Raw genomic sequence first — 24,706 nt, 5'->3', positions numbered from 1 at the left:
ATACTGTCCCTACTATTTTGTAAAGTGCTGGGAGCAAGTTGTGCGCTGTCTATTTTTTCCGTAGTTTTACATTTCTTCAATGCGTATAGTGTAAATGCACATACTTTATCAAAAGTCGGCTAAATTTTATATAGTTCCCGGGCAGGGAGAAGTTGCTCCCAGCACTTTTCAGGTTAAGAAATTTGCTTTAAATAAAACACAATCAATTTCATAGTGAAAAATTATCCGTATATCGTTGAACTTTTACGATCTTTGCATCCGTACATATTTTTTCTAATTTTAACCATGTCATGTGACAAACAGCTGATGTACATGAAATCGCGTTGGCCGAACTCGATTGAGACCCCATGCATACATATGCATTAGTATAGTTCCCATTAAATTAAAACTAATGTTAATAAATATAACATTAACAATATATTAATTTTTTCGGAATATTTTAAGGCTTATTTCCTATGGGCGGCCTTAACCTAGCTGCGTAGACATAGAATTAAATCACACGAGGACTTCCATGTCAATTTCAAAAGTCCTCGCCCACTGACGTCAAACACAAAGGCAGCCGCAAGAGATTTACATGGCATTGCATATTTGGCCTCCTTAACGTCAGACAAAGAGACAGAATGGCTCGAGATTTGCATGCGTATTAGGCCTCCTTGGCCCCTGACCTACTGACCTGGCGTATTTATATTCCAGCAGAATTATCAAGAAATAAACTCGGACAACTTTCAAAGAGTTTAAACAATTGATTTCATGGCCTCTGATGTAAAACACAAACTAAATTCAATCATTGGAATGTTGTTACATTATATTTCCATTTCTAATTTTTTTCTCTGTGATAATATCACAGAGAAAAAAATTAGAAATGGAAATATAATGCAACAACTTTCCAATGATTGAATTTAGTTTGTGTTTTACATCAGAGGACATGAAATCAATTGTTTTTTTAAACAGAGGAATAATTGCTCATCATAACTATACACTTAGCCTGCTTTAAGCTTGATTACTTAATACCCAGAGATGGATTGAGTAAGGAACAAAAACAAAACATAGGTAATCATAGATTACGAAGCTCGCCTCGATGAATGTTATCAGTTTAAATAATGCAAATCTCACTTATTTTCACAATATTTAGTATTCATCCCAGCAACAATATTCTTGCAAGTTGTGTTTATAACCCTCTAGATGGCATGTAGTGTAAACAAATATTCATAACTTTGTTAATACTGCAGATATCAAGGACTTCAATTTAAGTTCATTCTGATTGATCTGTTCCCAAAACTTTAACCTGGTCTCTTGTATGGATAATATAGGTCAGATCCAGCATCCGAAGCAAGTCTGATAGTGTATATCCCTAAATGCATCATCCATGCAAGTTTGGTTCAGGTAGGGCTTATAGTTACTTGAGAAAGGACTCCTAAAACTTTAACCTGGGACGCCAACGCTAACGCTGACGCCAATGACTTTGTCGAGGTTAGCTAAAAATACACTCCCACTAATCTGAGCAATATTCAAAAGTGCCTCAGCCCAAAAGAACCCAAAAAAACCTAGCTCTGACCCTGGTATCACACATTTCAATATTTTTGAATAGACACCCTTGTACATCATAAATGTTTGATTAAAACCAAGGAGGAGATCTAATTCAAAATAATAAATTCATTTTTAGCATGATATTGAATGTTTAATCATTTAACTTTCCCCTTTCCCAGTTCCCCATGACCCAGGGGTCTTGATTGTTTGTATTGTTTAATGTCTCTTTCGAGAATTTTTCCTTCATATGGAGATGTCACCACTTGCAGGGGTCTTGATATTCACAATCATGGAAGAATCATACTAAATGCTTATCAGATCTATATACATAATTCACTGGTTTTATCCCATGGATAGAGCGGATTTTCTAGTGACTGTCCCAATAGAATTATTAACGGGACATGACAAACCCTGACCAACAAAGATGAATACTTTAGCATAATACATTCTGTCTAATGACAGGGCGTATACAAATATTTCCTATCTGGCTTGTAACTTGAAATGTTTTTGTGATAAGCAAGTCAACTGTAAATTTCTATACACCAAACTTAAATTGGAGGTAAAATAAGTTGCATAATTTGTCATAATCAAAAGGCAATTAACATGATATCACTTTGCAATGTAATATGTTAGTAATAGTTTGACATATCATCAGTTAGACTTAGAATAACAAAGAATGCTTTTGATTAAATAGGAAATAATTATTTATCAAGGTTAAGTCAAGGGTGTACAGGATTGCCTTCAACCTCAAAGTGTATGGAATAAAGTCCAGGGTAATTCCTGTACCACTCTTGATTGAACTTGGGTAAGTAAGACCAACCCATCATTATCTTTAAGGTTTGTATTATTTGTTCTAAATAAATACAGTAAAACTCATTTAGTATGAACATGGATATTCACTTAATTACCATCAAGCAAAACACTCCACAATTGAATCCATCACTTTGAATTGTATGATCTATGCTGCGCAGTTTCCATGAAATAATTTGTTCCGTTGGCCTCTCATTTAGAAATGCACTAAAAAAAAGAAACCATGAAACAATTGTATTATTCAACTGACTATTGATCTGCTTATTGTTAGTGATGGCAAATCAGATGATTTTCAGTAACCGGTTACTTAAATATTGCTTTATCTTCTGATTGAGTACCCCGTTACTCAGATGATTTATAGTAGTATCAATATCTATTTAAACTCATCTTATTCTTTACTTATCGGTAGTAGTAATGCAAAATATACTGTATAGGGAATCTATTATATTTACATTACATACATACAATATTGTCAAAGATTTATGACTTTAAAATAAAGAAAATTAATAGAGAATTCGGCACACAAAGAAGACAAATAAATATGTCATTGTCAATCACCATTTTACGTTTTCTTTTTCAGCCCCTGAAATATGTGGCAATCAAGGAGAATTGTTATTTACATACTCCATAATTAATAGTTTTAAATATGTGGAGTGTCCAGTAAACATCTGGTTTCTGAATAATTTAAACTTAAATGATTTAACAGAGTTCAAATCAACTGTTCTTTTGTTACAACTCCAACTTTATTATGTCTGCGGCAGCATCTCGTTTTTAGATTATCAAACGAGGTAATTAAAACTCAGGCCTTCAAAATATGTATACCCCAAGCAATCAAAGCTATCAATTATTAACTGTGAAAACAAATCAAAACAATTTCATACACTACAACCATGCACTAGATCAAGTCTACCTTACCTAAAATTAGGGAAATGTGTAAGTTAGTATATACGGGGTTGTCCCAAAAAAGTCGTAGACAGGGAAAACAGTTTAGTTTCTCTTTGCTTAATTAAATTTCTTTCCTTGTCATAGCAAAAAGTCACATTTTATAATCATGTATTTCAAGTTTCATGATGATATCACATCTAATAAGAAAATTATGTAAAAATAATAAAAGAATGTAAGTGTACATCGGCGCATAAAACAAGGGTAAATTACATCTCCTATAACGTCATAATCTCTTTGTCTGCTTCACTCGCGCCTACTTACATTCAATATTTTTTAAGTACATGATAGACCACTCTTGACTAAGGGACTATTTTAAATTCACTACTCTCCGTTTGTTTCTATTTGTTTCTTTTAAAGCAGATTCAAATTTCAGTCAAAATTTAGTCAAGAGATTGCCTTACATTGTAGACATGCAGCAGAAAATACACATTGTTTGAAGTTGTTTGTGGTCCAGATTGTTCCCAATTCTCTGCATTTAACAAACAGTAGTCTACTTCTTACATACCATATAACTATATTTTGTATGGGGTAAAAACTCTCATTGAATATTGTGTAATTTAAAAATAAATTCTTTATTAATATCTGGTGTGTAATGTCACCTCTGTACTCTTTTTCCCTGTCTCTGATGTATACAAATCATATCCAACTCAATTTATTACATCTTCGTGCGCCGGTAACGTGTTCGACGACATCATTTTTATCAAACTCAATTCCAACAAATACTATGAAATTAAAGACACCAATCAGCTGTTTCTTGTGTTATTTATATGAAATTTTGATATTTTAGGAAGATTTTGATTCTGGTTTCAGTGATTTAAATTTGAATTCAATGTATAACATAGTACTACATTATTGATATTAAAGATATCATTAAAAATTCACAATTTTAAAGAACATGCATTGAATATAAGTTATGTCTATGCAAAAATTGGTTTATATTGGTTGCATGTTTTAAAAATTTTAAACATTGTCTACGACTTTTGGGGACAACCCTCATATTTATATTTATTATTAAACATTCGTTTTCTATGCCTTTACTATGTAGAATTTATTTTACCCGAGTAACCAAATAGCAGTTTTACTATACAATACTTGAATGTTCGACAGTTAACCGGTTAACCGGGTACTCCTTGCCAACACTACTTATTGTTATTTTTATCAAAGAGGGTGGGTATATAGGTTGCATTACCTCCAATTATTCAGAGCTTTTGATGCCTGTTTCTCTTTGTGTCCAAAAGGGTCAATGTAATAGAAGTTCCCTTTGGATGGCTCCAGTATCTGTAGAATGTTAAAAAATAGTTTCAAATCAAGATCATTGATACTTTTCATGTTTAGCATTGACAATTAAAGTCAAAGTTAATATTTTTACTTTATAGGTTGTGTATCAAAATTTTTGAAAACAAGGCTATTTGACCTGTAAAATCAGAACCTAAAGAGTATCTGCTTATTATAGGCACGATGAATATATTGCTTGAGATTCATATATAAATAGTCAACTGCTACAAAGAACTGTTTCTCCATTTCAAAAATGTACAAGTAATGGATGTGGAAAAGATTTGGTATTATCCTGAGGTGTGTATGACTGCAATACTTCACACATGACAGTGCCTTGTGTAAGCATTAATTAATATGCTTTACTGGAGGGTATAGAAAAAGATTAGGAATATACGTCAATTCTTATTGACCATTTCATAACACTTAATTATTACTTACTTAAGGAATGAAGCTTGTTTAACTTATGTTATCCGATATAACATAACCTTGGACAGTTTACGCTTTATAAACCGCGAAGTAGTTTATAACAAGAGGCCCAGGGGACACAGTGCTCACTTGAGAACATCATGTAGGAAATATTACATATCAGATCAGAACTGAAATCTTACCCAGGTGTGTGTGTGTGTGAGGCATTTTTTGCCAGAGAATAAATTAATTGTTTAAATTTGATACTTTGGGGAGGCTTGAATTTTAACCCCCCAGGGGTCATGATTTGAACAAACTAGAATCTACACTACCTGAGGATGATTCAATATAAATATCGATCACTAATCATGGCTTTGAAGTACTTGAAAAGAAGATTTTAAAAGGTTTCCCTATATATTCCTATACAGAACTTTGTTCAGCCATTTTGGCCCCATCCTAGCCCCGGGGGTCATGATTTGAACAATCATGAATCTAAAAAAAGTACGTAAGGGTTGCCCGCAACCCTGTGTCTCGCCTGCTGTCGCTGTGGTTAGTAAGAAATGATTGTCTGATAAACTGAAGCATTTATTGACATTTCAGAAGGAATAACTCAAAAAGTGGATCGAGTCATTTTGCTGGTTTTTAAAGAGATATTGTCATGGACTTAATAAGAACTGTAAAACGTTTCTATCTGGACTGACTATAGGTATATTTTATATGGATTTAATATATAACTTTTGCATACTGATGAACACAACATGTATCCACTGACAAATTATCATGCCACTATAAGTTATAGTTGCTGAGATATGGACCTCCACCATAAATTTATGCAAAGTCACTCATGCGGAAAAATGTAGGTCAAGATGACCTAATTCTGGTACAGGCGTTTGTGGTTACCCATGATGTATCCACTGACTAACTATCATGCCACTATAAGTTATAGTTGCTGAAATATGAACCTCCATTATCAATTTAACCAAAGTCATTCATGCAGAAAAATGTAGGTCAAAATGACCTAATTCTGGTACTGATGTTGTTGGTTACTTATAACCTGTACAATGACAAATCATCATGCCATTATAAGTTATAGATGCTGAGATATGGACCTCCACCAAAAATTTAACCAAAGTCACTCATGCAGAAAAATGTAGGTCAAGATGACCTAATTCTGGTACTGACGTTTGTGGTTACCCATGATGTATCCACTGACTAATTATCATATCCCTATAACTTATAGTTGCTGGAATATAGGTCTTCACCATAAATTATCATGAAAAAACTAAGTCCAACTTAAGGAAAAAATACGGAAAAATTTGAATTTTTTTTTTCAAAATCATACTTGGGATATAAATTTTTATCCATACTGAATATTGTGTCCAAATTTCAAGAAGACTGAATAAAATTTGAGAAAGTTATTGCAGTTTATAAAACTTTGACATTTGGGTTAACCAAAAGTTGGACGCCGACGACGACGACGACGACGGAATCTATGGTCGCTATGTCTCGCTTCGCGACATTCGTCGCAGGCGAGACAAAAACCTGAGGATGATTTCACATCAGTTTTATCTTCTCTGTCTCAATGGTTCTTGAGAAGAAGATTTTTACAGATTTTTCCTACATACACCTATGGAAAACTTTGATCGGCCATATTGACTCCACCCTACCCCAGGGGGTCATGGTTTGAACAAACATGAATCTACACTACCTGAGGATGATTCCACATGAGTTTCATCTTTCCTGGCCCAGTGGTTTTTAAGAAGAAAATTTGTCCTATATATTCCAAAGTAAATCTTTTAATGGCCATTATTGCCCCACCCTAGCCCTAAGGCTATGGGTCATGATTTGAACAAATCTGAATCCAAACTACCTGAGGATCATAAATTTCTCATGAGATTCATCTTTCCTGTCTCAATGGTTCTTGAGAAGAAGATTTTCAAAGATTTTCCTACATATTCCTATGTAAGAGTGTCTGACTTTGATCTACCATTTTGGCCCCACCCTATCCCCAAGGGTCATGATTTGAACAAACTTGAATCTACACTACCTGAGGATGATCCAACATGAGTTTCATTTTTCCTGGTCCAGCAGTTTTTGAGAAGAAAATTTTTAAAGATTTTTCCTACATACTCCTATGGAAAACTTTGATCGGCCATATTGACTCCACCCTACCCCAGGGGGTCATGGTTTGAACAAACTTGAATCTACACTACCTGAGGATGATTCCACATAAGTTTCATTGTCCCTGGCCCAGCGGTTCTGGAGAAGAAGATTTTTTTTAAATTGCCATTCATTTTTCTCTAATTCATAAATATCTTCCCTTGGAAAAGGGCAGGGCCCTTTATTTGAACAAACTTGAGTCCCCTTAACTCAAGGATACTTTGCAGCAAGTTTGGTTGAAATTGGCCCAGTGGGAGAAGAAGATGAAAATGTGAAAAGTTAACAATGACAACGATGACTATGATGATGATGACAAACAACGGAAAAATTTTGATCAGAAAAGCTCACCTGAGCCTTTGGCTCAGGTGAGCTAAAAAAGCGTTAACTGACCCAAGTTTTGTTATATCGTATAATATAAATTGAAATTAACTTCCTTCCTTATGATTTTATTTCAGTGCATACAATGAGACAATCTTCCCCCAGAATAAGTCTTCACATTGATTAAAAATTTTCAAAGTAACATCAAGCGGAGTTATACGTTTTATGACCTAACTCATTGTGACGTAGGCAAGTTATGTTATACAAAATGGATAAAATCTTTTATCCAATCAAATGACGTGTTACAAGTAAAATTAAATGAAAAACAAATGAATCACATATTGTTGCAAATATAATTTTCTTGAAAAAAAAATCCATGCACAATTTTAAATTTTGCAACAATTTGGATGTAAGTAAAACAATTAATTGTCTCCATACAAATGTCCAAACGGGATAAAATACCCCCTGCTAGGTTTTTCTTCTAGTGACCTTGAACTTCCCCAATGACCTTGGGTCAAGGTCATGACACACCCTTGGGTAATGGGCAATTTTTGTGTAAAATGAGAACCTACTAAGTTTATCCATAAGAAAAATACGGACCAGACACTAATTATGAAATTTTTCTTCCAGTGACCTTGAACTTTCCCAAATGACCTTGGGTTAAGGTCATGACACACTCTTAGGTCATGGGCAATCTTTTTTATGTAATTAGAACCTACCAAGTTTATCCATAAGAAACATATGGACTGGACACAAATTATGAATTTTTTCTTTCAGTGACCTTGACCTTCCCCAAATGACCTTGGGTCAAGGTCATGACACACCCTTGGGTCATGGGCAATCTTTGTATGAAATGAGAACCTACCAAATTTATCTGTAAGAAAGATATTGACTGGACACGCATTATGAAATTGTTCTTCCAGTGACCTTGAAGTTGCCCAAATGACCTTGGGTCTAGGTCATGACAGACCCTTAGTTCATGGGCAATCTTTGTGTGGAGTAGTAGATTCTAATGTCCCTCTGTAAGAAAGATATGGACCGGACACAATTGCACAGACAGATGGACGGACAGACGGACAAAGTGATTCCTATATACCCCCCTTACTTCGTACGTGGGGGTATAAATAAGTTGCTGCAAAATAAGTTGCAAAGGTTGAGGCATTTATAATTGCAAAGTATATCAAAATATTGACTAAGAATTTAGTGTTTTCTTCAATATTCTTATGCACAAATGGCTTAAATGCCAAATCAATAATTACACCAGAACTCATTACTCAGGGTTTTGAACATCAAACTATCGGAAGAAACATCCGTAATGCTCATCATAATCATTTCATTTGTTCAGTGACCCAGGCAAAGAAAAAAGATTTTCTGAGTAATAAAATATTTTTACCATATAATCAATAGTACTGGCTGAACCTGAACCTCTGACACAGAGTTTAAAGTAAGTTTAAATTTTTGGAACAGGCACCTTATTCATCATCTCATCAAAGAGATTTCAACTTACCACAAGAATCCAGTGGGACCTTCCCTGGTTATATGCTCCCAAGACTACGTCATATGATGTCAGAAGATGCTATTTTGAGATTTGAAAAAAAGTTAGACTTAATCATGATGAATTCTTGTATACCGGTATATCATGTATATATATATATATATATATCTAAGATGAACCTTGATATGCAAGTAAAGTGTACATACATTATAGTTTTTTTTATGAAACCCTTTACTGCCTTAGCGTTTGCAAAGGATGCAGTAATTTTATTGCATACATTAATATACATTTATTGACTGAGTTCGAGGGCAACATGCGTTTTGTCGGACCCAAGAACCAAACTGTCTGCCTGAGGCCATTAGGCCGAAGGCAGACAGTTTGGTTCGAGGGTCCGACAAAACGCATTTTGCCCGAGAACTCTGTCAATAAATGTTTTGTTATACCTTTCATTTCATTTTATTTTATTTTTGACATACATGTATTTCGTACTATATTCCGTGATGTAACATTATGTCTGTCACTGTTTAACACCAACGAATGAAAATGAGATTAAGCTCGGCCCATTCTGTGACGTAAGCGGTCCAACATCTCTCTGAGTGGTCCAACATCTCACTCAGCGGTCCAACATCGATTTTTTTATGCCCTCTCAGCAAAACATTAAAAATGTTAGACTTTTTTTCGTATAGATTTGTATAGGAACTAATTTGTAAAGGTATAACAACTAACTGTCTTGACCACCTAACATGCAAATTTCAATTCTTAAAGCGGCACAGTGACGCACACAGGGGAAAATTGACATATGTAGAATTTTCGCATGACCTCTGTAAATTTTGTTCAATTTCTAAAAGTATTCAGTTTCAGAAAATTACATGTTTCATAACCTAAAAATTATATTTTTATGGGGAAAAATTAAAGTAAAAATAATTTCTGTCTGCCTCAGAACGAAAATATTGCAAAATACCCTAGTTCTTCTTCCTCCCTATTGTATGCGTGCGCAGAAAAGTGTTGAATAAGTTTCCATAATTACCATGGTCTCAGGTATCCACGAATGACAGTAAGAAGACCAAAAAATTTGATTTAATCTTTTTAAAAAAGTTTTTAGAACATATTTCTCACTTTTGCATGCTCCAGTTGAATGTTGTTTACAAGTTTGAGGTAAAAATAAGAGCTGCGTGACCTTGACATATACGAAACAACAAAATGGTAGATACAACCTTTATTTTTCCGGCACTTATATTGTGCAGTCAATTCTTGCAGTTTAATTGTCAAATATTCACTAAATACTCATAATTTTCATAATTCTTTCTCTGTATGCTACAGATATCTTAAAATTACGATATGTTTTTGACTCACTGTGCCGCTTTGAATAATACAAGAGGCCCTTGGGCCTTATAGGTCACCTGATAATCATGCAACAAATGTCAAATGATAGAATTTGGCTCAAGTTTTAAGGTAGATGTTATGGCATTCACAATTTTGAAAGAGGCTGGCAGTCTGGCACCATTGCTAATCATAACTATGAATTGCAATTTGCAGTTGCTTATTTTGGTAACTTAACGAGGCCGAGTCTAATTCGAGTGCGCATCACTTTGCGCAGCTTTTTAATTTCATGCAGTTATTAATTATTTCAATTTTAGTACAAAATTAAGATTATTTGTAACTCATACTGATCTGAAAATGTAATTTTACGACAATTATTTGGAAAAGAAAGTTGAAACGGCTCTTACAACGTCACCATAGATACGTATTTGTAACGTAATATGGCAATTTTAGAGGCATTTGGCTTCGACCTAGACCAGTCGAGATGGTGAACTTTTTTGAAACTTCACAATTTGGTGATTTTTTACATTCACTTTCATTTACTTGAATTAAAAAGAAATCCCTAGGGCAGAAGTACAAAAAATATTGAAAAAATGTAATAATTTGGCGATTTTCCAGCAAATTCCCATAGGGTCCAATAGTAAAGTTTGACAACATGTAAGATGGCCCACTAAGAAAACGGGGTGGTAAACATTCGATTTTTTAATCCTTAAACAATAAATATAACAGTAAAAATAAATTATCAAAAAATTATCAAAATCCCTAGGGCAGAAATAATTAGACTCGGCCTCGTTAAAGGGGCTGGGTGGTCGTGGCCATTTTCAAAGTTCTTGCTTCTTTGTAGACTTTTGCACAGTTTTTCTTGATGAATGATAAAAATTTACATTGTTGAATTCAAATTTTATAAAAATAGAATGTAAATAAATATTTTGGAAGCAAGAGGTTCTACATGAACTTTTTCTAAAAAGCTGACAATTGACATACCTTAAGACGGAAACTGCACCAAAACTTTAACAAGAGAGCCAAAGCCACTTCTGATTAGGTATTAAATAAATTCACCCAACTTCCTTGAGGTGAGCTAACAATGTTTTCATTTACACCTTTTAATTAAACAAGGAAGGTAGTTTACAATATCATAAATTATAAAAGATATTTACCTTTGGGAAAAAAGGTGATTTTTCATTTGCTCTGCCTTGAAGCAAAAAACTTCTTGTACATATAGAAGTCATAGCCTGTGTTGGAATGTGCATAACTGGTTTTCCCTTATCCAGTTCTGCTTGGCAAATCATTCTTATATAAGCATCAATAACCTAAAATAAACAAGAGGCCAATGGGCCTTACAGGTCACCTGAGTATCATGCAACAACTTTGCACCATTGCTTATCACAATTATACACTTAGCATGCTTACTTTGGTTACTCAATACCCAAGGCTATCTCAGAGTAACAAAGAGAAAATGCATTTTCCACTTTAACAGTTGTGCACCCCATCCCACAGGAACCACTGACCCTATGGCCACATCTTTCAAAATTTTGGAAATTTTAGAAATTTCATTTTATCATATTGTTGATTAATACCAAAGTGCAGATTTCAAAGCATTAAATTATTTTAAGACTATGTACCCCCGCCCCCCCAAAGACCTCTGTCCCTGGGGCCAGAAAATTAACCACTTTTGGAAGAAGCAGCTTTCTTCATCATAAATATAAACTAAGATCATTGGCATAATACCCAGGAACCAAGAAAAAGATTTTAAAAGGAATCATGCATTTTCAATATAAAAATATTTTAGCCCCCTCCTAACACAAGAAGCCCTTACCGAGGGGCCCTGAAATTCACATATCTCAATTAGACATCCTTCCTCCTCATAACTATGTACATAGTTCATTGGTTTAATACCCAGGTGCAGAAAAGAAGATTTTTAAAGAATTTATGAATTTTCACTATATGATCAATAGAGCCCCGCCCTAACACCAGAACCCCCAACACTGGGGCCGCGAAATTCACAATTTTGGAAGAGGCAGTCTTATATGTACTTGGTTAGTTTATTGAATACTCAGGAGCAGGGAAGAAGATTTTCAAAGAAATAATTCATTTTTCATTATATAATCTATATAGCCCCGCCTAGCATTAAAACCCTTGACCCTGCAGGGGGCCATGAAATTAACAATTTTGAAAGCGACAGCCTAATTCAACATAGCTAGCACTTCGTTAGTTTATATAATGACCATGAACAGAGAAGAAACATTTCAAAGAATTTACATGCATTTTCACTATATAATCTATTTAGCACTGCCCTAGCACTAGAACCCCGACACAAGGGCCATGAATTTCAAAATTTTGGTAGAAGACTCAATGCTGATTACATTCATGCAAACAGTTTGACTGCTTATTGTACAGGAGTAAAAAAGAAGATTTTGAAAGATTGCACTAATTATAGTGATTTTGGCCCAACCCCTACAGCCTCAGGGGGGCAGGGATTATAAAATTCACAATTTTTGTTTCCCTTCACCCATAGATGCTTTATGCCAAATTTGGTTGAAATTGGTTCAGTGGTTTTAGAGAATAAGCTGAAAATGTTCAAATGTTAACGCAGGACGACAACACACACCCGCACAATGACTGGTGAAAACAGATGGCAATAGGTCACCTGAGTTTACTCAAGTGACCTAAAAATCAAATGAAAAATAAATATTATTTGGATTTAGTAACTATTTCATAAAATTAATATTAAAGGGACTATGTTTGGAGAGGCTTGTTCTAAACTGAGATAAATATTTGTGACCCTGTTGTTTGCAATCTAATTAAAATTAGATGCTAGATCAGCTTGCATACTTGCTACACTAACATCTAACAACATTCCATAGAGGGTGACGTCAGAGGTCAAATTCTCTCATTCTCTCAACCAATCAAATTGTTGCTGGCAAGATTTTCTGGTATTTGTTGACGTAATCAAAGTGAATAAGTCTAGAATTTGACCTCTGACATGACCCTCTATGGGATGTCGTTAGATGTTACTGTAACGAGTATGCGAGCGGGTCTAACATCTAATTTTAATTAGATTGTGTTGTTTGCCACTACAATGAAATAAAATAAAATTATACCTCTGTTTATTTCTTCTATATAAAAATAAGACGAATAAACTTCACAGTCTCTGCCGTGAAATAGTTTTTCTGCTATTTGCCCAAGGTGAATAGTCCTATAACTATTCAACAGCAGCATTCGATTTCCCTCGCTTTTCATCTTGGAAAACTACTGATTTTATATGGATTGTGACGTATATATTATGACTTAACAAAAGTAAAGTCAGCATCGGTATAATAAAACACCTATTTACTGACTATTCGGACAATAGCAAGTTTATCGTCCTCCTTTTTTCTGCTCAGGAAATTATATTATTAAAAATTTCTACGGGTAAATCCTTTTTTTACTTTTAACTGCTTTGAATTAGTTTCAGAGTATTTTACATAGGAGAAATATTCAAGGTTAGAAAATGTCCTTTTATGGATTGAATAACAAAAAAAGAAGATTTTAAAATATTTTTCAATGTAAAACTTAGATTCCTTACTGTGGCACCAACAAACATGTAACCACAGGTTATGATTTTAACAATTTAGTATCTATACTTTCTCAAGATGCTTCAATATTAAGTTTCAGTTTTTATGCCCCAGTGGTTTGTGAGAAAAAAAATTGTCCCATGTGTTTCAATATATAACTTGAATTTCTAATTATGGCCCTGTGCTACCCGAGGGATCATTTAGATTATACACTACCCTAGAATTCTTTCTACACCTCTCAATTTGTTCTTGAGAGGACGAATTTGTTAAAAAAAACTCAAATTTATTTATTCCAATGTAAAACTTGGATTCCCTATTGTGGCACAGCCTTTCACAAAGGGGCACAATTCCAGCAAATTTGAATCTTCACTACTCAAGGATGGTTGCTTGCATGACACTGTGGTTTAACCATCTGCTCCAAATAGTTGTAAAGAAGGGAGGCAATCCTCCTGCCATAAGTTCAAAGGGATGCCAAAGTTGAAATGTGGAGACCGGACTTTCGGATGAACTAGACTGTATAAATTGAGGTCAAATGTCACAGTAGGTGCTGATATGAAAAAGATCCCTCTTTGCTAAATGGACTTAAGTGTTGAGAATAGGACTAATATGTATAGCTTTCTGCCACCAGTGGCATTTACATATGAGTGAAAAATTCTCAATAGGGACGGTAAATAACATTCAATCTATCAACCCCAGGATGACTCAAAAAAAGTTTCAGTTTTTCTGACTCAATTTTTCTTGGGAAGATTTTAATAATTTCTCAATGTAAAATTTGGATTCACTTTTGTGGCCCCATCCTTCCCCCGGAGGTTACAATTTGGTTACAATTTGAAAAATTTAGAATCCACATTATTTACCTAATAAACAGTTTTTCTGGCTGGGTGGTTCTTCAGAAGAGGATTTTTTGTCTTGTCTTTTCTTGATTATATATCTCTGTTTGTAATGGGTCTTGACCCTTTATTTTAACAATTTACTTCCCTTTATCTATCTGCAGAACTGTATAACTCTCTGAAAAAAATATATTGACAGACAAGAGAGCTACAGTGCCACCCATTGAAAAAAATGTATATTTATTGCGCACAGAAATTTGTGCTTGGTTCTGCATTAATTTTACAAATTCCTACCTCACTTTGCAAAACAGCTGAATTTTAAGAAATTTTTTAACTTTCTTTCAAGTACTCTGAGACTCATAGTTGACATCTGTACAAAATGTGTTGGACCAAATTAACCTGCAAACAAAAATGGCAGTACACACGTACGGATAGAAGAAAGGATGTATTCACTATGACTAAAGAATTGAACAGGGAAGAGAGAACAATTTCCCAGAAAAAGTGACCTTTAAAAAATGTTTTCTACCGTATATATGTCTAAATTTTTCAAAGTTGTATTTCACACCTAAAAGAATATGGTTCACCTTGCCTTTCTTGGCCCTGTGAATTTCTGAAATGTGGAAATGTGGAGACTGAAACTGCTGAGTTTTAGTTAAGAATGCATTGAAAATCATTTAGATCTTTGGTGATTGCATATCTATAAAAAATCCGGTCTGTCAATATATTTTTTGGAGAGCTACAGTTCTGCAACTACCCTTTACCAAAAAAAGCTTTGCAGCTCAACATGTACTACCTGAGGATGCTTCCACATGAGTTTCATCTTTCTTGTCCTAGTGGTTCTTTAGAAGAATATTCTTTTAAGATGCCATTAATATTTCACTAATTCATAATTATCTCCCCTTGGAAAAAAGTGTGGCCTTTCATTTGCCAAATTTTTGGTGATAATTTTATTTGTTAAACTTAAGTTGCTCCGACTTGACCCTGAATGAGAAGTAGGATGATAAGTGGTGGCAGATTTGATACAACTAATTTTTTTTTAGATTCCTCTCCAAAGGTCTATCATGTCAGATACTTACCTGATCTGTAAGCCATTGTGTGCCTTGTAGAGATCTAATGTCACGGTCTGTTATATTTATTCCATACACACAGCTCAGTCTGAAATCTGTTGAATCTTTCTGCAACCAAATTTTTCGAACTTGTTTGGATTCTGAAATTTAAAAGAGGTCCTTGTGTTGTAATGACCATTTGATTTAACAATTAAGACAAATTGCAAAAATATTAAACAACACTGTAAATCTGGAAATTTTTATGTTGATTTTTTTTTGCAAATCTGGGACAAAGGGCTGTTGATTAATTTTTACATTTCTAACTTTTCAAATTAACGTATCGCCAAACTCTGCCCATCGCGCTATGGGTGATAAGTCCTATGATACTCCGACGTCATCAACATAGCGTGTAACTCGGTATAAGTCGACTTTGGTTCACTTGTCCGAAGTTCCTGATGACTTTGCTGCAAAATATTTGCCATACGAACCCATTTTGAGACAAAACAAGGGGCAAATGCTTTTATTAACAAAAGCTTTCATAAATTTCATTCACTTGAAATATTAAAAAAATGATTCCGTATTATCCCTTTTTCGGAAAGTTTATCAAAGCATGATAAAGTCCGAGTTCCTTCATACTGTAAACATCCATGTTGACGAAGACAGAAGCACACTGCGACTTTAATTCAATTTGTAATGTAATAATTTTATTAAATCAGCAATAGTATACAAAACCCATACGACATTGTCAAGACATGCTTTTACTTCCTATCCATAAGGGGACAATCATTTGATTTTGAGGGGGTTGTCTGGCTGATAAATGAGTTGAATCACTTTGGAAATAAATAATCTTTCCTCAACTGGAAGGCAAAAAATAATATGCCCACACCACCTCCACAATAATCTTGGGTTGAAGACGGTATGTCTCCCCCCCTCTTTTTTTAACTTGTTCAAGTAGACTTTTTCAGTGAAGCAGAGAATAAATAATCTGTCATTGGGAATAAATAATCCGTCCCTCACCGACATGACAATAAATAATCTGACTCTGTCTTGAAAAAAAATTGCAAGCCCCACTACCCTCTCCCCTTCCCTAATCAAATGGTCATTCTATAAATCTCTCGGGCTCCGATAATATCGACTCTGGAAAGATCTTTCTTCTTTACCTAGAAGTTCTGGTGGAAAATGTGCACACTTTTTAGCAATAATAGTTATTATTATTTTTCTTTATTTTTCCTACTATCTGATTGGCTCAAACTGGATCACATGATCAAGTATAAAAAGTGTTACGGACTGGATGTTTCTATTTTAAAAATTTATAGACCTGCTGTTTCTAAAATTAGAAACGTTCTCTGTGAAGCAACAATAGTGCTGACGTCACAATAGTCTTTATAGACTGGATGTTTCTAAAAACAGATACTGCAGCTGGTTTTCATAACTGTGACGTCATAATGCATTGACATAACAATGCCTTGTATGAGAAGGTAATGAGTATCATAAAGAAGGATTTTAAGACATGTCCTATTAACTGATAAAAAATAATAAAACAATTGTAGCCTTTTGTGCGGAAATTCCCAAAAAAATAAAGGAATCGGAATTTCCTGGTAATATGCAAATCTACATATTGTGTCCTATATATAAAGTTTGACCTGTGCAGCGGTTTATGAGGAGTTGCGAGAATATTCAAGCAAAAGTATCAACCTCGCACTTCGTGCTTTGGTTCTGTGCAGCGGTTTATGCTTTCTCTACAAACTGTTATATATTTCAGGGATTGACCTCATCAAAAGGCTATAATTGTATATTATTATTTTTCTGTATTGTTCCATCTATCTGATTGGCTCAAACTGGATCACATGATCAAGTATAAAAAGTGTTACAGACTCGTTTATGTTTCATCTTATATTCAAATTTATAAACTCCTAAATACCTGCTGTTTCTAAATTTTCATCTCTATATTCAAGGAAACGTTCTTCTGTGAAGCAACATATAGTGCTGACGTCACAATAGTCTTTATAGACTGGATGTTTCATCTCTATAAACAGATACTGCAGCTGGTTTTCATTACTGTGACGTCATAATGCAATGACATAACAATGCCTTGTATGAGAAGGTACTGAGTATTAGAAAGAAGGATTTTAAGATATTTCTTATTAACTGATAAAAAATAATAAAACAATTGTAGCCTTTTGTGTTAAATACGGTTTGACAAATTCTGTGCAGTGGTTTATATATAGACCTTAGAGAAAGCATATTGACCTCGCACTTCGTGCTCGGACGCTTAAGAAAGCATATTGCTTTGCATATGCTTTCTCTAGGTCTATATATCGAGGGATTGACCTCATCAAAAGGCTATAATTGTATATCAATATTTTGCCAAAACATGATGGTGTTCTTAATAAATTAAATAATGCTATAGTAATAGGTGGGGGGGGGGGGGGTAATTAAAAGTTAATTTTTAGCGATAAAATAGAATCATTTTTAATGGGTAGATTAAATCTAATTTAATTTTTTTTTTTTAAAGTATAAAAGCTTGTAAACTCAATCCTGTATATGCAATAATAACTGGTTATAAAAACTGGTAACTTTCAGTCACACTTTTAGTCAACACCGTGCAATAAAATTTGGTGAAATTAAACTAAAAAAGCATATACCGGTAGTTCTCTTTTAAAATGTGTATCAGTGTATGTATTTTGAAAATTGTTTTGAGGGTAAAACATGCAAGTACGTAGAAGTGTTATGGACTGATTAAGCATAATTATCTATCATATATAGAATGATATATATACTATTATTCATATTATTTTTATATTTTTAACGCAAAGACAGTCTGTCAAATGAATCTCTATACCGTGTACAGTGGACCCTCATTTATCCGGACACTTTGGTTCCCAGTCAATTTGTCCGGATATGTGAAGCATCCGGATATCTGAATCACCAGTTAAACAAGACAAAATAACATTTAAAAAATTCGTTCCGATGAAAAATCGTCCGGATACTGAAGCATCCGGATATCTGGCATCCGGATATCTGAGGGTTCACTGTATATGGATTTATACCGGTTTTTTTTTTCTTGTGTATTAAACTAAGAAGGTATACATGTATAACATAACAAACAAGGAAACGAGTTTTATTTTATTTCCTGGCCAATATATTTAGAAGTCCCAAAACGTGTAAACCCAACTCTGGAAATGTATTGTCAGGTCACAAAATGTCGGCGTCCCAAAGCATGGCGGTCCCAAAACATCCATTAAATTCCCTTTCGGGATACCTGTCATCAGTATTGCACGTTACCCAACGGCATATATTTTACCATCATAGACTTATTTGTTCGATTTGTATATTGGCGACCACTCAACCCACTGAGTTTGTTTGTGGGAGCATATGGCGGAGCAAGTTTTAACTGAAAGCGGAGAATAAACGAACTTATTTCATTGGTTGAAAATTTGTTGGGATTGACAGCTGGCAGTACGTTAATTGTGACTGGCTCTAATATTAAACAAGAGGCCCATTGGCCACATTGCTCACCTGAGCACTGTGGGTAGGAAAAAGTAAAAATTGGTTTATTATTGAAAGTTTGAAACCAAAAGCAAACCCATGACCAGTTATGGTTTTGCTATTCTTGAGAAGATGATTTTTAAGGAATATTCCTAATTATTTCCATGTTAAACATTGGTCTGCCATTGTGGCCCCGCCCCAACCCCGGGGTCATGATTTAAACAAATTTGAATCGGATGCTTCCATATAAATATGATCAATCATGGCTTTAATATTCTTGAGATCAAGACTTTTAAAGAATTTTCCTATAAATATTTTTATGTAAAATTTTGGTTGGCTATTGAGGCCATTGCCCTATCCCCGGGGGTCACGATTTGAACAAACTTGAATCTACACTACCTGAGGATGCTTCAATATAAATATGATCGATAATGGCTTTCTTATTCTGGAGAAGATTGATTGATTGATTGCATATTGTTTTACGTCCCTCTTGAGAATTTTTCACTCATATGGAGACGTCACCGTATGCCGGTGAAGGGCGTTAAATTTAGACCTTTACTGGGCACTCAGGGCCATTGAGCAGTGAGGGTTTTTTATCGTGCCAGCGCCTACCGTGACACAGGACCTACATTTTTAAGGTCATATCCGAAAGACCCGTGACTTTCACTTCTAGTGCCGGGCGCTTGGCGAAGGAACAGTCACTACCTTTGTTTACGTCTTAGGTATGACGCAGCGCCGCGAACGAGAATCGAACCCGGGCCTCTTGATCATGAAGCGAACGCTCTACCACTAGGCTACAGTGACCGGTTATTCTTGAGATGTGATCAGAAAAGCTCACTTGAGCCTTCGGCTAAGGTGAGCTTAAAGCGCCTTTATGTTCATAACATCCCATTAGTTATGTATCTTAAAACAATAACATATTCAATCAAGTTCTGAAAAGCAAAATAAATGCACAAGTGGTCCAACTACCACAAAAAAGGGGTGTTTGTGATTTTCATCAACTTAAATCTACACATCTAACTTAGAAATTGCTTGTGAACATATTTCCTTGACTTACAGGTTTTTTTTTTTAAATGCAAGTTTAGTCATAAAATTGAGACCTGAACAAAAAACATTAATATGTTCAGTCATCCAAAAAATGTAGGTCAAATTTAGCATTTGAAGCAAGTGCCTGAGATTTTATGAGGAATGGCTTCAAAATGGCTACCCAAGTAAACTAAAACTTATAAGAACTGTCCAAAAGGCCCCCACTGTTTTTTTTTCAGAGAAGGTTTCAATTCACAAATATTTTATGGATCTACGAGGGTTGTCCGTAAAGTTCGTGGACAGGCTAAGAATTAAATGAATGTTGCGTCATTGATATTTATTTTTAGCATATTTCTAATTCTTTACTAAATGTGAACTGAGAAATATAAAATCGGATTCAATTTCAAATGTTTAATTACAATTATGACTTCATAATCAGACTTGGTATTGAGACCCGGAGCACCGCAAAATTTCAATAAAAAAATTATTTATCACGTTATAAATTTCATTTCCATTTTATGAAATTCTGCAGAAATCTGGATGACTTTTACATTATGAGGTTGACAGAAGTTATCACTTCAAACCTGCAAAATTTTAAAATTCAAAGTTGTAAAATGGCTGAACAATCAAAGTTAGATTATATTAAGACGGATCGGAATTGTTAAAAAAAGGGACGTTTTCGGAAAAGGTGGAGCAGTGAGCATTGATAAAATTCTGCGTAAACATCGGATAAAACAACTACAAAGACCAATGCATTCTATAAACAATCGAGAAAACATAGTAAAAGAAGCCATACATTATTATATAAGTGGCATATAATATTTTCGGACGGAAAGAATTTACAGGATGATATGCGTGAAGAAAAACCATAATTCCGAGATTGCAGCGCTGTAGAAAATAAACGTTGTAACGTGACTTTCTGTATTTCAGTAAATAAAGTAGTTTTTACGAGGACAGAGGTCGAATGCTTGCAGGATCTGAGACAGGGATTGTTAAATATTATTTTATCTTGAACATTTTGTGCACATATTTATGACTGATTAAAGCAACATAAGAAATTTATTGAGTTAAACGGTGACTAAATAAAGAAAAGTAACATGTACTCGTATTATGCTTTTGACGTCGGGTGACGTCACAAATTTTAATTTTATTGCTCCGGGTATGAGTGTGTGTCAATTTAAATTTGATAAAAATACAACTATTTGTGCTCTTTTATTGTTGAAAACTTGCAAATTAATAAAACGGAACATGAATTTAATGAAAATAATAGTTTCATATATTTTATCAATGTTTGTAAGTAATTATCAATGTTGTCCACGAACTTTCCGGACAACCCTCGTATTAAAGGTGTTCACAATTTTCTTTAAAAAATTTTGTGGGAAAATATAATTGCTCATTATACATGTTAAATATATTTTTTTAAACATATAAATGAAACTAAGGTGCAACCAAATAAAACATTTAATACTAACTTGACTAAAACATAATGATTGTAACCGTTATTTTATTTTAATTGAAACAAAAATAAATTTGCATTTTGCAACTAATTGTCATGATACTCTGCAAATTGAATATTGAAATTAATTTTGATTTGATAAAACTTTTCTAGAAAAGTGACAGATTTTTTTAATAAAAACTGTAGGGCAACAAATAGAGTAAAAAAGCACTAGACTTCCACCTAAAGCGGTATAGCTAATATGTATGATAAATGGAACATTAAAAAAAATTCATTAATTATAATTTGCTTTACCTTCAGTTTCTTCAGTTGAATAACTTGTTGGAAATGTTCCTGGTTCCCCACACTCAGTACCCAGAGGAGCTTCTTCTGTCCTTGCCTTCCCATTCTTTGTTAATGGTTCTATAAAATAAGAAAGTAAATTTCGTCTCACTTAAAATTTTTTAACAAGAGGCCCCTGGGCCACATCGCTCACCTGAGCAATGTGGCTAGGAAAAAGGAAGAAATCAGTTTATTATTGAAAAGTTTAAACCTAGTAGTGGTCCAAACCAATCCTTAAAAAACTTTTCTAGAAAAGAGACAGATCTTTTAACAAGAGACCCATGGGCCAAATCATTCACCAAAGCAATGTGGCTAGAAAAAAAGCAGAAATCAGTTTATTATCGAAAAGTTTAATCCTAGTAGTTGTCCAAACCAATCCTTAAAGGGGAGAAGGTGTGATTTGAACAAACTTGAATCTACACTTATTAATAAGGATGCCTGCATATTTCTTTGACAACCTGTGGCTTTATTGCCCTTTACATTTGAACTTACATTGTGGCTCCATCCTACCCCCAGGGGTCATGACTTGAACAAAATTGAATCTACATTACATGAAAATGCTTCCATATGAATAGGACTTATCATTGAAAAGAAGATTTAAAGAAAAATTCTAAACATGTTTCAATGTAAAACTTGGATTCCATGTCAGGGCCCTGCCATACCCCCAGGGATCATGATTTAAAACAAAATTGAATGTCCACTAACTGAAGATGCTTCCATAGAAATATGATCATTCATGCCCTTGCTATTCTTGAGAAGAAGATTTTTAAAGAATTTTCCTATATATTTATATGTTAAACTTTGATCGCCCATTGTGACCCCGCCCTACTCCCGGGGTCGTGATTTGAACAAACTTGAATCTACACTACCTGAGGATGCTTCTTTATAAGTTTCAGCTTTCCTGGCACAGTGGTTTTTGAGTGGTTTATTCTTTGTTAATGGTTCTGTAAAGTAAGGAAAAAAAATTTGTCTCACTTTAAATTTTTCTAGAAAAGTGACAGATTTTTTAACAAGAGGCCCATGGGCCTTGAATCACTCTTCTGATAAATTGTACAGTCTATCACTTCTACTTGAAGCCTCTAACTCTAAGTATCCTAAGATGCATGAACTGACAAAGTTTGATGATTCTTTGCCAGTTAGGACTGAAGATATTTCTGAAATCAATATAGCTATAAAATACCATAAATGGGTCATGGTGATCTCCTTTTGACTTGAAACTTTCTGAGGACTCAAGATGCATTCATTGACTGATGGTTCTAAGCCAATATGTACCTCTTATATTCAAAAGTGGGTCCCTGTGACCTTCTTATGGTTGACATTCTCCGAAAACCCAAGTTGCATCAACTATCAGAGTTTGATGATTGTAAGCCAATAAGTTCCTAATATACATAAATTAAATATAGTCATAAAATGTCAAAACTAGATCACAGCAACCTACTATTTGGTCAACATGTTTCGAAAACCCAAGTTGCATCAACTGACAAAGTTTGATGATTCTAAGCCAATAGGTACCTGAGATAATACAAAGTAGGTTATTTTGACCTACTTTTTGGTCAACATTCTCTGAAAATCCAACATGCCTCAACTGACAAAATTTGATGATTCTAACCAAAACCAGAAGTCTCTGTCGAGACTGTAGCTCTACTGGTACATGTATGTACTTATCAAAAACCATTGCACTATACTATGTATCTTTGTGTAGTCTACTTGTGTGCCAAGTTATATTGAAATCAGATCAAAATTGTAGGAGGAGTAGCGTTTTAAAGGAATTTCACAGAAAATTCTATTTTTAGTAACCATGGCAACACCGTCCATCGTAATCAAAAACCAATGCACTATTTTATGTATCTTAGTGTAGTCTACTTGTGTGCCAAGTTATATTGATCGAAATCAGATCAAAATTGTAGGAGGAGTAGCGTTTTAAAGGAATTTCACAGAAAATTCTATCTTTAGTAACCATGGTAACACCGTTCATTGAAATCAGAAACCGATGCATTATTCTATGTATCTTTGTGTAGTCTACTTGTGTGCCAAGTTATACTAAAATCAGACCAAAACTGTAGAAGGAGTAGCGTTTTAATAGAATTTCACAGAAAATTCTATTTTTAGTAACCATGGCAACACCATTCAACAAAATCAAAAACCGATGCACTATTCTATGTATCTTAGTGTAGTCTACTTGTGTGCCAAGTTATATTGAAATCAGACCAAAACTGTAGAATAAGTAGCGTTTTTAAGGAATTTCACAGAAAATTCTATCTTTAGTAACCATTGCAACATCGTTCATCAAAATCAAAAACCAATGCACTATTCTATGTATCTTTGTGTAGTCTACTTGTGTGCCAAGTTATTTTGAAATCAAACTAGAAGTGTAAAAGAAGTAGCGTTTTTAAAGAATTTCACAGAAAATTCTATTTATAGTAACCATGGTAACACCGTTCATGGAAATTAAAAACTGATGCACTATTCTATGTATCTTAGTGTAGCCTACTTGTGTGCCAAGTTATATTGAAATCAGACAAAAACTGTAGAAGGAGTAGCGTTTTAAAGTAGTTTCACAGAAAATTCTATTTTTAGTAACCATGGCAACACCGTTCATCGAAATCAAAAACCGATGCACTATTCTATGTATCTAAGTGTAGTCTACTTGTGTGTCAAAGTATATTGAAATTAGACCAAAACTGTGGAAGGAGTAGCGTTTTAAAGAAATTTCACAGAAAATTCTATTT

General features: G+C 34.2%; 1 protein-coding gene across 1 annotated transcript in view; it reads right to left on the bottom strand.

Annotated features, from left to right (window-relative positions):
* LOC134259626 (uncharacterized) overlaps positions 1-24,706 on the bottom strand; it is a gene marked incomplete at its 5' end in the record, with an annotated part of 129,161 nt that overhangs the window by 59,083 nt on the left and 45,372 nt on the right. Inside the window, 7 exons of the mRNA XM_062742228.1 lie at positions 2,436-2,544; positions 4,472-4,560; positions 8,948-9,016; positions 11,413-11,565; positions 15,716-15,846; positions 21,951-22,058; positions 22,847-22,921. Of these exons, the coding sequence (XP_062598212.1) occupies positions 2,436-2,544; positions 4,472-4,560; positions 8,948-9,016; positions 11,413-11,565; positions 15,716-15,846; positions 21,951-22,058; positions 22,847-22,921 (734 nt within the window). The remainder of the gene's footprint in view (positions 1-2,435; positions 2,545-4,471; positions 4,561-8,947; positions 9,017-11,412; positions 11,566-15,715; positions 15,847-21,950; positions 22,059-22,846; positions 22,922-24,706) is intronic.

This window comes from Saccostrea cucullata, unplaced genomic scaffold, assembly GCF_032062105.1.
Source record: "Saccostrea cucullata isolate Sc308-1 unplaced genomic scaffold, CSIRO_AGI_Scuc_v1 ctg600, whole genome shotgun sequence".
NCBI lineage: Eukaryota > Metazoa > Mollusca > Bivalvia > Ostreida > Ostreidae > Saccostrea > Saccostrea cuccullata.
This window is presented reverse-complemented; position numbering and strand designations above follow the sequence as displayed.